Source organism: Mytilus galloprovincialis, chromosome 6, assembly GCF_965363235.1.
Source record: "Mytilus galloprovincialis chromosome 6, xbMytGall1.hap1.1, whole genome shotgun sequence".
NCBI lineage: Eukaryota > Metazoa > Mollusca > Bivalvia > Mytilida > Mytilidae > Mytilus > Mytilus galloprovincialis.
In genome coordinates, this window is record NC_134843.1 from 93,233,724 (window position 1) to 93,251,970 (window position 18,247).

The 18,247-nt window shown below is 31.0% G+C and overlaps 1 protein-coding gene across 3 annotated transcripts in view; it reads left to right on the top strand.

Annotated features, from left to right (window-relative positions):
• The window catches only part of LOC143080745 (uncharacterized), a 55,459-nt gene extending 44,536 nt beyond the window's left edge, over window positions 1-10,923 (top strand). For all 3 annotated transcript variants that reach the window (XM_076256746.1, XM_076256747.1, XM_076256748.1), the window contains exons 10-14: window positions 396-527; window positions 1,080-1,178; window positions 2,838-2,981; window positions 3,789-3,884; window positions 5,298-10,923. In XM_076256746.1, coding sequence (XP_076112861.1) covers window positions 396-527; window positions 1,080-1,178; window positions 2,838-2,981; window positions 3,789-3,884; window positions 5,298-5,477 — 651 coding nt within the window. In that variant the 3' untranslated portion in view covers window positions 5,478-10,923. The remainder of the gene's footprint in view (window positions 1-395; window positions 528-1,079; window positions 1,179-2,837; window positions 2,982-3,788; window positions 3,885-5,297) is intronic.
• The last annotated feature ends 7,324 nt before the right edge of the window (window positions 10,924-18,247 follow it).

Genomic DNA, 18,247 nt, shown 5'->3' on the forward strand with positions numbered 1-18,247 from the left:
CATTGAAACATACCTGGCTATCAGATGACAGGTAAATAATTGAGGTGAAAAACCACCTACTCCATACGAAACATACCTGGCTATCAGAAGACCGTTAAATACTCAGGTCAAGCATGAAAAAAACACCTAATCCATATGTAAATTATCTGTCTACCAAGAAGACAAGTAAAAACTAAGGTCAAGCATGAAAAACCACCTAATCCATACGAAACATACCTGGCTATCAGAAGACAGGTAAATATTGGGTTGGAAAAAACACCTTTTATATACGAAACATACCTGGCTATCAGAAGATATGTAAATATTGGGGTGGAAAAACCACCTTTTATAAACATTAATGTATAAAACAGCCATTTTAACTTCATGATTATGACTGTATTATTTTTTTATTACAGAAGATAACATTTCAACAGAAGAGTTTATCAGTTGTACAACCAAAGCCACCACAAGGTTTTAAAGATTATCTTCTAGTGAACTGTAGTTATGTTCTTCAGGGGAATTCAGCCAGTACTCTGTCTGTACCAATGGTGGGTATATCTTATAACCAAAAGTTCCAAACCGCCATTAGTTTCAGGATGTTTTAAGATGAATGAATTAATGAATATGTTATTTTTATAAAACAAAATGTTACAGATACCACATATATCTTAATAATAAACAAATATGTCTTGAATGTGTGAATTAAATGTATGTACTAGACATTCTAAACTTCTCCTGGGCTTTCTTAATAAATTTACAGTTTGATATGGTACATTGTTTAAAGAGAATAGATCCAAATTGTAATTTGATCATGTGTTATGATACCTATGTAACATTTCTATTAAACCTAAGACTGACATCAAGATCATCAGTAATTTTAAATCTCTTTTGCATTTAAATCACAGTTAAACATGGTTAAACATGGAATGATATTTTATTTTTGAAAGCCACTTATTGATTCAGATTTTCTCATTCAGTTTATTTTTTATACACAAACAATGTGCTAGATACCAAAATCAGAAAAGAAGTTATAAAAATCTGAACCTATATTGTATTGTTTAAATAAGGTATTTTGTTTTTAATCAGACTTTCACTTTCAGCTTTCACCTCCTAACTCTGTTACTGAGAAGATGCGTGATTTATTTATAGAACAAGAAAAGGCACGCTACAAACTTAGGCTTCAGCATCTGACAGAAAGGGTTTGTATTTATAAAGTGTACTATAGATTAACAGTATAGACATAACTGTACAGGGAAAGGAAACACCTGACCTTGATCTCATTAGGCTGATTTATCAAAATAGACCATAGTAGATTGATACTTTTGGTTATAATTAGTAAAAGATTAACTATATTCTGACAAGATTTATTTTGAGTTGTTCATTTCTACACAATTCATCTGACGTTGGCCTCATTTTTGTCAAGCCTGCAACTTTTGTTGCAGAAAGCTCGACATAGAGATAGTCAAAGTGATCCGGCGGCGGCTACGGCTGCAGCGTTAGCTAACTTCTTAAAAGCTTTATATTTTAGAAGGTTGAAGACCTGGATGCTTCATACTTTGTATATAGATGCCTCATGTTACGAACTTTCTGTCAGTCACATGTCCAATGTCCTTGACCTCATTTTCATGGTTCAGTGACTACTTGAAAAAAAGTTTTTTTGTAATGTTAAATTCTCTCTTATTATAAGTAATAGGATAAATATATTTGGTATGTGCGTACCTTGCAAGGTCCTCATCCCCGTTAGACAGTTTTTACTTGACCTTGACCTCATTTCGTGGATCAGTGAACAAGGTTAAGTTTTAGTGGTCAAGTCCATATCTCAGATACTATAAGCAGTAGGTGTAGTATATTCTGTGTATGGAAGGATTGTAAGGTGTACATGTCCAACTTTCAGGTGTCATCTGACCTTGACCTCATTTTCATGGTTCAGTGGTTATAGTTAAGTTTTTGTGTTTTGGTCTGTTTTTCTTGTACTATATGCAATAGGTCTACTATATTTGGTGTATGGAATGATTGTAAGGGGTGCATGTCTAACTGACGTGTCATCTGACCTTGACCTCATTTTCATGGTTCAGTGGTCAAAGTTAAGTTTTTGAGTTTTTGTTCTTTTTTTCTAAAACTATATGCAATAGGTCAACTATATTTGATGTATGGAAATATTTTTTGACCTATATGTCAGTCGTGCAGGTTTTATTTGACCTTGACCTCATTTTCACAGTCCATTGCTAAGTGTTAAGTATGTGTGTTTTGGTCTGTTTTTCTTAATTCATAAGCAATAGGTCAACTATATTTATTGTATGAATTGTTAGCTGTACATGTCTGCCTGGCATGGTTCATTCGACCTTGACCTCATTTTCATGGTTCATTGATCAATGTTTAGTTTTCTTGGTTAATGTTGAGTTTATGTGACAGTTGTAATAAAACTTTATATTTAGGACTATCAACATAATAACAATGATTATTAAAGAAGGCGAGACATTTCAGCGTGTGCACTCTTGTTTATTTATATGTTTTCCTGATACAAATTAATCATGATTTATTGCTTTCTTTTAATGTTGCGAAGGAGAAGTCATAACAAGTAAAACAGTGTTCAGGGAGATAATTCTTACAAAGAAAAAACAGGGTCAGTTTCAAAAGTGTATAAACTGTACACAATATTAATACTGCACAAGATAAAAATCAGGTGTACGATGAAAAACCAAATAATCAGAAAAAAAAGCAAAAGGTCTTTTCACAGAAAAATGGGAAGACCTAATAACTGAGTCAAATGCTATGCATATGTTTTTTTAACCAGTGAAAATTGAAATGACTTTGAGAGGAGAAAAATCACTGTATAACATGTTGATTTTATGTTTTAGGAGAAACTAAGGTTGGCCTTAGAACAAGAGAAGATAAGAGAACATGGTCGCGCAGCAAGAGCATCTAGTAATCAAAATTTACCACTTAGTGTATGTACATTGATGAAATACGATGACACTTGTAACATCAATGACTTTGATCAGGTAAGTAACACTTTAAAATGGATTTTTCTTAAAAAAAATAAAAAACTGATTGCGCTAGTCAAGTTGCGTGCTTCCAAAAAATTATTAGATATGACTTAAAGGTGAACTTCTGTAGACATAGGTATACTTCCATGAACGAAAACTCAACTATATCCAAAAATAAGTCATAATAATTACAGAGATATGGGTATAACTCAATGAGACGAAAAACACAACTATAATCAATGTGATGTCAAAATTAGAGGATTGACCCGTAGATGTGCTGTATACATCCTTTTCCTTGTTGTTTTTTGGTAGATTGGTGAATCAATTATGTCTTCTAATTTTATATATAACTTGATATGTATTTTTCACATGTATATAGATAGGTTAATGGTTTGTTTATAGGGATTTCTACCTATATCTAAATTATAAGAATTAGGAGATGTGGTATGGTTGCCAATGAGACAACTATCCACTTAATTTTAAATAAGAAAAACCCCTTACTGTATGGTTGGCTATAAAAAGTCCAAATATGAAAATATGAAACAGTTCAATTGAGAAGACCAACAGTCAAATTTATAACAATACAATTTAAGAAAAAACAATGGAATTTTGTCCTTGTGTAGACATTTTTTCTGAATGTATTACTGTTTTGTGTTTAAGAAGGGATTGCTTGCTGTTACTGGCATTCAATTTTGAATTTTATTGTGCAACCAGGAGGAAATATAATTTAGTTTGCTATAAACATATATTTCTATGTAATATTATGACATAATAATAACACTATCTGTATTTTCAACTTATAAAAATATAACTTTATTACAGTCTGATGAAAAGGAAAAGACATCACGCTCAAGATATAATGGCAGACAATTTTTGTCATGGATTAAAGATGTTGAGGACAAATTTGAAAAAATTAAGGTAAAGTCAAAAACTGATGGATTCCCTGTTAATGTATTTAAATTGTTTCTATGTTTTATGTAATGATAAAGTATACACTCACTCTAAAATTGGGGTCTTTATTGCAATCACATGTTCTGTCTGTCTGTCTTTCATCCTAGATATACATTTTCTTCAGAAACTCATCAACACAATGATTTCATATTTTGTCAGCAGCTTTACAGGGATTATTGTTACATGCATGAGCTATTCAGATCTGTCGAATACCTACTTTTTGGATTTAAGATTATAAGTGACTGAAATAAACTGTTGCAGATTTTCATATCAATTGAAAATGGGTTACCTAGTTGTTGCAACCCCTTACTTGTGCATTATCATTTTCAATTGTATGGTACAAAAATTTTTAGTTCAGGCCAAAAAAATATATATGTACAGCAAATAAAGATTCAGCTTCATTATGGTGTCGAAATAATAAAGACATGTATTAATTTGAGCATCATGGTATGATAATATATTGGTATGTCCATGACACACTATATAACAATGGTGTACCTTTGTCCTTTATTTTAAAACATGATTTGGATGCATTTAATGTCGTCATAATATGTCTGTTTAAGGTTACATCATCAAAATAAATAGGGTAGGTAGGTCGGTATTTCCATTTTATTTTTTGCGCCATGATTTTGAGTTGTGCGGTCCGTCTTGCCGTGGTCCGAGTTTTCCATAGGTAGAGTTTACCTGTATTTTTAATGATTGGATTATTTCCCTTTGTTTTGATTGGAAAAAAATGGGGGCAAAATGTTTATTTCATCACACGAGTTGTGAATTTCCTTAAAACAGCTCTGATATTCATGATTATGAACATTGGGATGTATCAGGCAACACTATCTTCACTTTTAACACGAGTTCAGTTTATTTTTCACTTTACAACAGAAACAAAATGGCTTAGGGTCTGCACTCAAAATAAGGTCAGTCGGTTAACCGTAAACAGACATATATTTTTTTTGGCCTCACCAAAAAACTGTATATACAATAAGTATGGAACAAAAAAATACCAGTAAATAAAATGAAAAATGTATGTATGTATGTATTACCTAAAAAAGTATTTTATACAAAAGCATTGAAAATAATGATGAACATGTATAAATTTGAGCATCATGGTATGATAATATATTGGTATCTCCATGACACACTATATAACAATGGTGTACCTTTGTATTTTATTTTAAAGCATGATTTGGATGCATTTATTGTCGTCAATTTCTGCTTTGTAATGAGTTATTCAGGAAATGTGCTTTTTAGGGAGGTGTGATAGTAAACAAAAACATGTCGCACTAAAGTATAAGTATTATTTATCTAACATTAATAGAATTTGAATACTTCAGAAAGAAGTATTATTACAATATCATAATGTATTTACATTTATTATTTCAGAACGCATTATTACTACGACACCATAATGAGGCTGAATCTTTATTTGCTGTACAAAAGATGGACTGGGAATGTAAAATGAAAGAGTTTGGACTTTGTGACAAGAATAGATTGCCTGTTGTAGAGGAACTTCATGTTCCCATGGTCCAAGTTAATGATGATTTTGAATTGTTGCCTTCATAGTCTTATGTTATTTGTTAGTGTAATACATTGAACATTCAGTAAATCTTTTTTGACAGTTTAATTTTAATCTCTGTTTTATTGAGATAAAGATAGCACAAGTGCAATAAAATCTCTAGTTCTCGAAATGTTAGATAATTTCAGCCATCTACCTTACCTTCATAATGCAATGAAGTGCACATCCTTTAGATCCTTTCCATACCCTTTTGAAGCAATTAATTGTTAATAAATACTTAGATATTCCACATCACCTGTTCCACAATTATAAACATTAAACAAAAGTTTTTTCCCTACTAATTGTGACAAAGGGAGATAATTTTAAAAATCAAAAATTAAGTTCCAATTGCAAAATTAATAGGCAATTTGATTATTTGGAAAATTTTATTTTAGTTTTGTACCTCACTATAGATACTTTAAGTAACCACTCGGATAGGATGTGAAAATTGATCCTTTGCTCAAAAAAAAAAACTTTACTGAATGTGTCTATACATGCTATAGGGCCTATTGTAATAAAAACATTTACTGAATGTGTCTATACATGCTATAGGGCCTATTGTAATAACTTACTTCTTTCTCAGTGCTATATCTTTACAGAGTTTTATTTATTTCACATGTTTTAATTTTATGTGCGTTTTTGCTTGTAAAAATTACTCATTTTGTGAGCCATGAACACTTGAAATAAAACATTTGTTAGTTAAGGTACATATATATATTTACCAATGTATGGTATTATTTGATGCACATGCTTATTTCTAAAAACCAGTTACTAAGATAAAGGGGAAGGTATAAAAAAACTGTCTTTGTCCTAATTATTCAAAAATATTAATAAATTTTAGGCCTTCAAACATATTTATTGAATGAATGAATGCAAAATTTTCCCGAATTTGCCTCCATTTGAGATCTTGTCATTTAATAATTAGATGTCAGCAACAATGATACCTAAAATGATCATTTGTGGCAAGACCTTTTTATACGCCCGTCGTCTTTTAGACGGGACGTATTATGGTATACCGTTGTCCGTCCGTCCGTCTGTCCGTCCACACTTCGGACAATAACTCAAAAACGCTTTCACCAATTTCCATGAAACTTAAGTGAATTGTTTATATCTATTGACGTAAGCTCCCTTTCGTTTTTTTTTAATTTCAGATTTTAAGTTTTGGATTTATGGGGCTTTATTCATAAAAAAGGGGGGATTTTCAACACTTCGGACAATAACTCAAAAAGGCTTTCACCAATGTCCATGAAACTTTGGTGAATTGTTTATATCTATTGATGTAAGCTCCCTTTCAATTTTTATAAATTTCAGATTTTAAGTTTTGGATTTATGGGGCTTTATTCATAAAAAAAAGGGGGATTTTCAACACTTCGGACAAGAACTCAAAAAGGCTTTCACCAATGTCCATGAAACTTTGGTGAATTGTTTATATCTATTGATGTAAGCTCCCTTTCAATTTTTATAAATTTCAGATTTTAAGTTTTGGATTTATGGGGCTTTATTCATAAAAAAAGGGTGATTTTCAACTCTTCGGACACTAACTCAAAAAGGCTTTCACCAATGTCCATGAAACTTTGGTGAATTGTTTATATCTATTGATGTAAGCTCCCTTTCAATTTTTATAAATTTCAGATTTTAAGTTTTGGATTTATGGGGCTTTATTCATATAAAAAAGGGGGATTTTCAACACTTCCGATAATAACTCAAAAAGGCTTTCACCAATGTCCATGAAACTTTGGTGAATTGTTTATATCTATTGATGTAAGCTCCCTTTCAATTTTTATAAATTTCAGATTTTACATTGCCGTGTTATGAATTTTTATGCTTAAAAAAGGTGGGATTTTCCAATTTTGGGACAATAACTAACACTTTCACAAAATTTTATGCAACTTTAATAAATTGTTTATATCTATTGACATAAGCTCCCTTTCCATTTTTATAAATTTTGGATTTTACGTTTTCTTAAGTAATGAATTTTTATACTTAAAAAAGGGTGATTTTATGAAACTTAGGTGAATATATTAATGTAACATCCCTTTTGATTTGTAAATATATTTCTAGTTGATCATATAAATTCATTTAAAGCATAAAAGACAAGTTAAAAGAGCAACAGGCGTATCATGCGCTAAAGCGCAGCCCTTTATTACCAAGATGTTAGAGTGAATAAAATATACTTTTGTGTAAAGCTGTTGCTCACATTTAACAAAAGTGGCGGACCCTTCAACTTTTTTTTGCTAGATTAAATATATCCATTTAGACTTGGTAATCGGTCACAGTGATGGCACTAATAGCATTTCTGAACTGACCAGGCTACATCAGCCTGTCCATTTCATAATAAAATTACACAGATTTGAAAAAATTTTAAGAATTTTGACTCTTTTAGCAATCCAAGGGTCAGATTTATAATACCTTCTCCTTTCTCCATTTTATGTACTACATATGTCTTTAAACTTTATATTTAATGTGTATGCACCATTAATACTTAATCAAAGGTTGTATTTGAAGAAAATAGTTTGGACAATTTAAATCATTTTTGTACTTGTGAAGTACCTACACTGTGTGAGTGGCTTTAGAGACTTGCATTATATTATAGTTGTGATTTCTGAGTATTGGAACCCTCAACTTATATTTTATGATGACAAGATAATGTAAAACACCTTGTTCCTAAATATTAAATTTTACATCAAATCTTGCACTATTTCTATGTATGCAAGTAAAAAATCTACAGAATTAATGCTTATTTATATACTGTTTCAATTTTATATACTTAAAACAAAAATATAGAAGAAAAGATATAGAAAAAAATGTTTGTTACATCAGGAAATAAATGCTTTATTGTATTGCACTCGCTCAATTTCTTTGTAAGAAGCTTAAGGATGTACTTAGGTGAGGTTTTGGAATTTGTGTCAAATGTTCGGACTCCTTTGTGTTTTTCCATACAATACAAGGTAAAATATTTTGCCCCATAACACCCATGTATTTTTTCATATAAGACTTAATAGCTCATGAAAGGTCATTTAACAAAATTTTAGAAAATTCTTGATTTTCTTTGTTTTGTTTTGAGACCCAAATAATACCAATGCAAATATAAGGTAAAAGTCCGAGTCAGCCTTTTCCCGCCATATTTTAAATCTCAAATATTTCGAAAAGGAGGTCCATGACCTATCAATATTTTTAGCTTATTTTTATCCTTAGCATGTGCTCTACCGGCTTATAGTATCAATTTTAACTTCTTGATTTATTAATTTTCACTTAACCTCACCTAAGTACATCCTTAAGGGTCAAAATGGCAGTATTTTTTGCCACACTGGGAAAGTACTAGTTGTAGTAGCCTTAACCAATATTAACTATGAAAATCTGCTATTTTTTCTGTAACAAAGATTGATCACATGTAGAGTTAAATGTTTGATAATGATATACATTGTTATAAATTGTATACATAGAAAACTTTGTCTGCTAATATTTCTGTAAGACATTACTGTTCACACCTTGTACTAGCTTCAGTACAAAATTAACACAATAAAAATACATCAGATTCAAAGGTGTAAAAATCTATTGTATTAAAATATCACAATTTTTTTCAATAAAAGACTGATGGCTTTTAGATTGAATGCCAGGTTTTTGCACTGCAAGGTATGTTTGCCGTGGTCTGCTAAATGGTGTATTGTCCATGCTATTTACAATATTTTTGCATATTTACAAGCAAATAGGTTATTTTTTACATGCACAGGTTTTCTTTATTCCTAATTTTCTGTTGTTTAATTTTGTTTGGTATATTTTAGTTGTTAAGAGTGTCTCTTTATTTGTTTAATGTCCTTCTGCCTCTTATGTATGTTAATGTCTCAATGGGTATTTAGGCCGATCCCCTATCAAATAGCAATGTCTTTGTGAAAGTTCACATGTTGATGCTTGAAACTAAAGGATGCATCCATTTCATCTTAATTTAAAAAAAAAGAATCTAATTTTGATTTCAATCACAAGCTTAATAGCATTGCACAAATTTTCATTTTTTACCATCTTCATTAAGAAATAAAGCTTTTAGGCCAAAGGTTTATAAAAGGATTTTTATAGTAAATATCAAGTTCATTTTTCATTTGGGAAAGCAATTTCAACAGCAATCATTTAATTCTTCATATAAAGATTATTTTTTTGAGTGCTAGATTTTTAAAACCTCTGATGAGAAACAATATTTTTAATAACGGATTGTATGGTGTAATATATTGACAATCTGTTGTAAATCATGTAACAAAGATAATTATTGTTGTATAAAACTTCATTATATGTAAATAATCTAGTGTTGTAAAAAGAATTATACCTATGACCCAAGGTCACTAATCTTCAAAGTTGAAGGCCATTGTCTCATGCTGTATGGGTCATGGTAATGTTATGTATATATTTTGCTTGCATCTCATCCTTGTACAGTCTCATTATTGTCATATTGCATAAGGTTTATAAATAGTCACATATCAAACAGACAAGTTTATTAAGTTGCTTGTAGATATTATGCTTTCCTTGAAGCTTGTTGGACCAATTTGAATCTGTCTTTAAACATTTTCCACATATAATATTTAATGTTAGTGGTTTGATTGCACATGCAATTAGTATTCCTATTTTAAAACTAATTGATATATTTTTTACATGTTCAGGTCCACTTTTGATATTTGGTTCATTGCCTCTTAGAACTTGGCTTTATTTTATTAAGATATTGAAAAATAGCCCTTTTCATATGATTATTTTCAGTATTAGTTTAATAGAGCCTTTTAAAAAATTAAGACAAACATGATGAAATTTATCCTCCCTTTAAAAGAAAACATAGCTCAGCTCAGTCTGGTTACTTTGCCTATTTATTTGATTACAACAAAATTAATCAATAAAATGTAGAATTGTTATAATTTCAAGTTAGCAAATGAATACCAAGTAGGTATGAACACTTTCTAAATTATCACAATATTTGATAAATAAAGTACATAGACCCAAACTTATATATACTTACAATAAGCAACTCTGTCAATAGTTTTAAACATCTTTGTTTAACTAAACAGGAAAGATGACCTCATGTCCTAAATAAAGGCAACCTATTTTCCCCATTATTTGAAGAAGAAAAAATTAGCTGATTCTTAAAAAAATTCAAATGAAACTTAGTGTCATTGTAATCAACAAGAGTTCCAAACTAAATATTTAGTGTCATCCTTTGTCAAGGTAGACAATTCAGTTTTTAAGCATTTTGAAATTTTGAAAATGTTTTGTTGATTATAGCAAACATAATTGACTAAACTTTTGTTGGTAGCAGCTGATCAACCATTTCTTATATGACTTGTATTGTAATATCATGTGACTACACAAATCGTATGCTTCCTCCATGTTATGATCATGTGACTATTTGTTCTAGGAACTTCTGTAAATCTATTGTACTTGTGAACAAACCGAATGGTAAATAAATAGATAAAAACCTTAGTATATGTTTTTATTTACTTAGCCCATCATGACTTATATGAGAGATGAATATTAAGGAGATATTTGCATTACTTTGTGTTCAACATAGTTCTGTTATCAAAATAGGTATTGAATAAAGGCAACAGTAGTATACCATTGCTCAAAATTCATTAATTGATAGAGAAAAAACAAATCTTGGTTACAAACTTAAACTGAGGGAAACGTATCAAATATAACTATGACACAACATAAACACAACATTAAAATGTAAAACACACAGAAACGAACTATAATATAACAATGGCCATTTACCTGACTTGGTACAGGGCATATTAAGTAACAAATGGTGGGTTGAATCTGGTTTTGTGGCATGCCAAACCTCCTGCTTTAATGGCAATGTTATTTATAACATTAAAATGACACTAATACAAAAGATTTACAGAAATGATTTCAAAATGGGTAATCAGGTTAATTTGTTCGTAATTATATCACACTTATGTACAACTCTCCACAAGAGACGAAATGACACAGAAATTAACAGTTATAGTTCACCTAGTTTACCAAACCTTCAACAATGAGCAAAGCCCATACGGCATAGTCAGCTATAAAAGTCCTCGAAATTAGAAATGATAAGCAATTCATACAAGAAAACTAACAGCCTGATTAATGTACAAAAAAACTGAACAAAAACCAAATTTATAACACAGCAACAAACAACAACCACTGAAACACAGGCTCATGACTTGGAACATATACACAGAATGTGGCGGATCCCAACTTTACCCCCTTACCTTGGACAGTGGTGAAACAGTACAAGATAAGAACAAACTATCAAAATCAGTTGAAAAGGGTAATCTGATGAAAACAAATTCATAAAACAATTAAAAACCAATTCTTCAGAGAACAATTGAAGGACTTTCCACCTCGTAAATCTTATAAGAATAAGTGTTTGGTCACACAGGGTGAGTTTTGAAACCCCCATTACTGTACAACATCATTGGCCAAAAATCCATTCGATATGTTGTAAGACAAAAAAGCATCTCAGACAGCAGAAGAAAAAAAAAGAAAACAGAAAAAAATAATCAGAAGAAAATCAAAAGGTCTTTCCACGAAAAGTGGAAAGACCTAATAACATGTGCACGTGAATTGGTACTGGTGCATCTCAACAAAATTATCAATCAGTACACATCAAACATCCAATGGATTCATTATTAGTTCACATTGAACACTCCACGTCATGTTTGAGATATCAGAAAAATGAAACAATCAACGGTTTCAGACACATACCCGCCAACTGTCACTATTTGCGGGGGATTTCCCCCATGGAGCCTCCCCAGTGGAAATTTTGTAAGAGCAATTTTGTCCACTATTTTTCAGAAAACAATTAAATTAACAATGGCTATGAGCTTGTTAAAGCACGAAGAAACCAAAAAAACACATTAGAATATATTTGAAGGCCTCCTTGAAGGTTTTGTAGGACTATAAGAACCATCTTTCACGTAAAACCCCCATGGGCATTTTGAAAAGTTGCCAGGTATGCAAACATTGTCAATTCGACGAAATCAAGAAGATATTTCAATAAACTCATCATAGATACCAAGATTGAAATTTTATATTTACACCAGACATAAATGTCATTTGATCACAAAACATCTGGACGGTTCATTTTCAGCTAATTATTGCTGAATGACGGCAAATATATAAATCAATTGCCTTGACAAAAAGTCATCTACGTGACTAGATATTTTATGTTTCATTGATATTTTTTTTCATTTCAGCAATGTTCACTTAGATATGAAAAGCCGAGTTGAGCATGACATCAGTAATGGACGGAAAAGAGAAAATATTTAGTGACAACAAAAAACAACATCAAATGTTTCTGACAAGAATGTCTAAGTTCAAATAATTTTATGTTTTTTTTTTTATTAACAATAGCAAACAGTATATACTGTACAATTGATCTGTCAAATTAATTACCTCAACGATAATTTTTAGATAGAACAAAAATATTTAAAGATTTCAATACACATTTATATCAAATCTATTAAAATTGAAAAAAAAGTCCGATTCACTGGTTAGCGTTTTTGGTATTCGATATTCGGTTCTTTCGACGGTTAACCGTTGACAACACTAAAAACACTTTTCACCTGAAGCAAGGCAGGCTTTTAATAATGATAAAACTTCAAAAAGATAAATTGCTGATTCAAAATGTTTATTTTGCCAAAAAAACGTGCATATGGCGGCGTCACTCGTTTGGCATGGCTCCACCAAAATGAGTCGGACTTGAGTATATACTTTATATACAGAAGCAGCCATTACAATTTAAATATATAATATGTTACTGTTATCTGTATATAATATTGTTACATTGAATTTTTTAAGAATGACGGTTTTCATTATGTATTTCTTACATAAATACAGGAAATATTATTTTACTATTCCAAGCATCATTGAAATGCATTAACGTAACAATAACACTGCTTTACTGTAAAAATTTATTGTCACGTTCTGAATAAATTGGTGTTCCTAATCGAAAAAGCATTCCACCAATAAGATTCCACTGAAGCCATTGTTACGTTGCCACGTTTTTATTTAGTCTAGAAAATAAATTTACCTTGATCTTATTTCTGAAATAGATAAATGTCAACAAAGTTATGATGACCAATGTTATTGTTATGATGATCAAAACAACTACTGGAATATTCACGACTGTATCCTTGTTACAATTTAATTCTGAAGGAGACAGACTTATAAGCTTACGTCCACGGACGTTTGAGGGATTTGCACACTCTAGCGACCCTAGGTAATCATAAGCTTTTGGCATAGTCTTTGAAGATAGATATTCCATTACCTTAATTATTCCACAGTCACATAAGAACGGATTTTCAGTGATATCGACTTTAACAAATTCGTGAGTCGAGAACAAGTCAATTATACCTTTTGTTAATGAAGTTATCTCATTACGCCTAATATCTATTATTCCGACTGGTGTTGTCTTTTTAACGGTCATTCCGTAATCTCGTATCATTGGAATAACTTTGATGTGATTATTGGAAAAGTCTATATATTCCATCACTGGAAATCGTAGTCGCCAGCCTTGTAGTTTATAAATAGTATCAGACATACCGTTTCTAGAAAAGTTTAAGATTTTGAGATTTTGTGCAATGTCTGTATGAACTATTTTACTAATAGTAGATCTAGTAATACCTTTCATTCCGCTAAATTCAAAAACCTCAAGGTTGTTATACAAACAGGTTCTCTTCTGAATGTTGAAGTAATGATTTGACTGCGCGAATATAGTGCTGAAGTCATACAACTTATAGTTTTGGAAATCTTCAAATTTCACCTTTGTTCCTCTCCGAATTATGGAAAATGCATTCTCCGGTCCACATTCTGCAGCTCTTGTTATAGCAGAGTTAGCTTTTGAAATTGATTCATAAAATTCTTCAATTCTTAGAATAATAGTGACGTTGTACATTTGAAGATATTTTATTGTGTCGGGAATGCTGTTTATCAACTGATTCTTGTAATCAGTCCTGTAATCCTTGATTCGGCAGTCTTTTATATAAATACTATGTAGTTTGTCTGCTCTGAACGGCCAAGGAAAGTGTATAATACCCTCTTCACAAGTGACGGATAAGTCAAATCTGATATTTGATGCTACTTTATCGGTAAAATTTCTAAATTCGGGAAACTTTATACTGGAATTACCTTTAATGATACATACAATGTTAAAGTCAGTATGAGCAGTTTGTGATATATTACATAGCCTACTCCAGTTCTCCAGTCTTTCAAACTCATTCATAACATCTGAAAAATGGTTGAATGTGTCTACGGAATTATTTATTTGCGTTTGTTTTGGCACCAAATCATTATTCCTTTCAGTTGTAACGATAAATGCAAGTCCAATTCCAAGCAAGGGGTACAAATAAAGAAATATTAGATACGTTTTCATTCTGAACAGTTTTCCAGGAATGATATTACTATGTATATGGGATACCGGATGTTATCTATATCCTTATGAGCCAAAATAGCAGAACGACCGTTATATTTTCTACGAATAGAAACCTTTAGTTTGTTTGTTTCCTGCATAACAAATACATTAAGTATAAAATTAAGTTAAACAAAATGATGATCATGGCGTTAACTAACTTCATTATAAATGAATAGTAAAATGTAATTAAAAAGGCATAACATAATGTATCATCATAATACTATACAATTACTGTCTTTTGTTTCGGTAAATATGCGGTTTTATTGACTTTTGAAAAAATAATATTCACTGAGGCCGACGGCCGAAGTGAATATCAGTTTTTCAAAAGTCAATTAAACCCCATATTTACCGAAACAAAAGACAGTAATTGTTTTATTCCATATTCCGAGGGAAGAAAATCATGTATTTAATGTCAAACATATATCAAAACAAATTGTACATGAAACATTTTACCATAACGTTGCATGAAAAAGCGCGTGACGTTTAGCGCGGTGAATAACACTTCCTCGGGTGAATATGCTTTTTTTTATTTAAAATCCAATTCATATAGAGAAACCTACTAAAATAATACCAATATGGAATAATTGTATTTATCCTTTATGTGATATTGTGTGTACGATAATGTTTGCTATTATTCTTATTTTATATTCTATAGTGTACATACCTGTAGATATTAAACATTGATGTAGTTTAAAAAATCATGTATTTGCTTGCTTTATTTAAAAAAAAACTGATTCATGTGATTAACTATATGTTTAATTTTTTCTATCTTTCATTATCAGACAATTATTGAAGGTGTCCAAGGTGTTACAAAATAAATGTTCACCCATTAACAACATCTTTCTTATTCAATTACTTTGGATCATTACGAAGTTCACCACTGGTTAATTTCTCTCCTTATACCCAGATAATTAACTACTTCTCATCTATTCACACCGTCATTTCAACCCCGTTTCGTAGCACCCTTCCACGAGAGGGATTGACTACCTACTATACCAGGTGTTGTCGATAGGCAGGCCCTGGAGAAAAATGACAGGGTTACATTCTGTTAACTCAATTTAAGCTGCGTTTTACATGGAAACTGTTAATGTTGGAAGTTATAAGAAATATCAGCATAGTCTGACCATATGGAGTTCTCTAATTTTTGCGCTTTTTTTCACATTTCGTGATCGGTGTGAGAAAAATATTGCTTTTCGCTAGTGAAAAATCTGTTCTCTGCTGAAGATTGGTCGAAATTTTTTTTGTTTCCTCTGAGATTTCCTATTGTGACATCATGAAAAAAGGCCACCATGCCTGATGATGTCACATAAAAAGTACACAACTTTCTTCAAATCTTTGAAAAGGAAGGATAAAAATCATTATAGAAACAGATTCCAACACTATAACTCGTGTGTTGCGATATATCTCCGCTCTCGACAGTTAAATTTTACTTACTTAAAAAGCACGCAATCCTCGTGTTGCAGTTGTTGAATCTATATTTTAGCATCTATGTATCGAAATAAAGTTCAAGGAACAATATTGCTCGGCGCTTAATAACAATTTTGATTAAAATTTATAATAAAACCATATAAGAGACAACTTTAACTTTTTTATTTGCTCCTAAAAAGTGCAGTAAGTTATTTTCTAAAACTTTACAATACTGTTTTTATATGAAAGAGTGCAGCAATAGACCTTGACAAATAAACTATTGTAAAACATAATTTTCATAATTTACAGCGCATGAGGAGTTTTCCCGGATTTTAATACAGAAGATTCCAAGAATTATAACATAATAGGTATAATTAATCATGTTGCTTGTTTATTTGAATTTTAACATTGTAGGAGTGATATGTTTACCTTAGAGTTTATTTAATTATTTCTTTAATTTCAACATCCTTGAAATAGTAAGCTTAGTTGCTTTTATATTTTATGATATTTTTCAAGCTCTTACATTTAATATATTTTTTAACACACATTTATTTTTTATTTGTGATCCTTCTTTATCAATAAAACTAAATAAATAAATAAACTGTTAATGGTGATTGACCTGCTTTAAAGTGTATGGAACTAATAACATTATAAAAGCACAGATAACATTCGTATTCCGACCTTGTAATGCAGTGATATTCGAAGCCAAAATATTCGGAACATGAAACCATAATCAACTTTGAAGAGTTCTAACCAAAATATACTGGTTACGATCAAAATCGCTTCTAGTAACATAAATAGATTAAATGAACGGTCATAAAATTCAATTTGGAATTATTTTTTAAGTTTGACTTTTTTAACTAGTCACCTCAATTGGCCTTTGTTAGTCTTGTATTCTTTTTACTTTTAGTTTCTTGTGTATAATTTGGAGTTAAGTATGACGTTCATGATCAGTGAATTAGTATATATATATTTGTTTAGGGGCCAGCTTAAGGACGCCTCCGGGTGCGGGAATTTCTCGCTGCATTGAAGACCTATTGGTAACCTTCTGTTGTTGTCTGTTCTGTGGTCGGTTTGTTGTCTCTTTGGCACATTCCCCATTTTCATTCTCAGTTCTATTGATATTCATTTACTTAACGTTTTGTCAACAATAGAAGACGCGCAGCATGTAAAACAAGGGGTTTTCTCTAAGATATAATCACGAAGTCATGCAAGAGAAACAACACCGTATTTCTTTCAATAAACCTGGGGAACTTTTCTGATAAAAAACGACATCAATATTGTATATGAATGAATATTTATACAGTCATACATTCAAATATTTGTTTATCTGTTAGCAATATTACTATTAAAAGTAGGATACCAAAAATATAAAACTCCAAGGGAATTTCAAAACGGAGAGTCCTTTACATAATGGCAAAATCAGAAGGACTTAAAACGAATAGAAAACAACTGTCATATCCTGACTTAATTGGTACAGGTATTTCCTTGTTTATAAAAAGGGCAATTAACCCTGGATTAATACCTAGCTAAACTTTTCACTTGTATGTCAGTTGCATAAATTGCATTATAATGACAACAACTTATAAGAAAAATAAATAGACAAAAAAGGTAAATGCATATCATCGGCAATATTTCTAAATCTTTCGAAGAATGTAGACTAGAATGTCATGATAAATACGACGGCGGGAAAGGGGAGAAAAGTATTTAACGATGACGAATCAAACGTTAAATCGATAGACAATAATTTCATCACTTTGGCTGGTGTGTAATATTAAACCAACAGTTCCAAATGGTGCAGTTGAAATCATCTTTTCGTAAATTTTAAAGACGCCATCACAAGTTGGTTGACCGTTATGGAATAACCGATTCACAGATGATATGGATATGTTCCTTGTGTCGTTTCTACATTACTTTTCCCTTTTCACGAATGTGACCTACCGA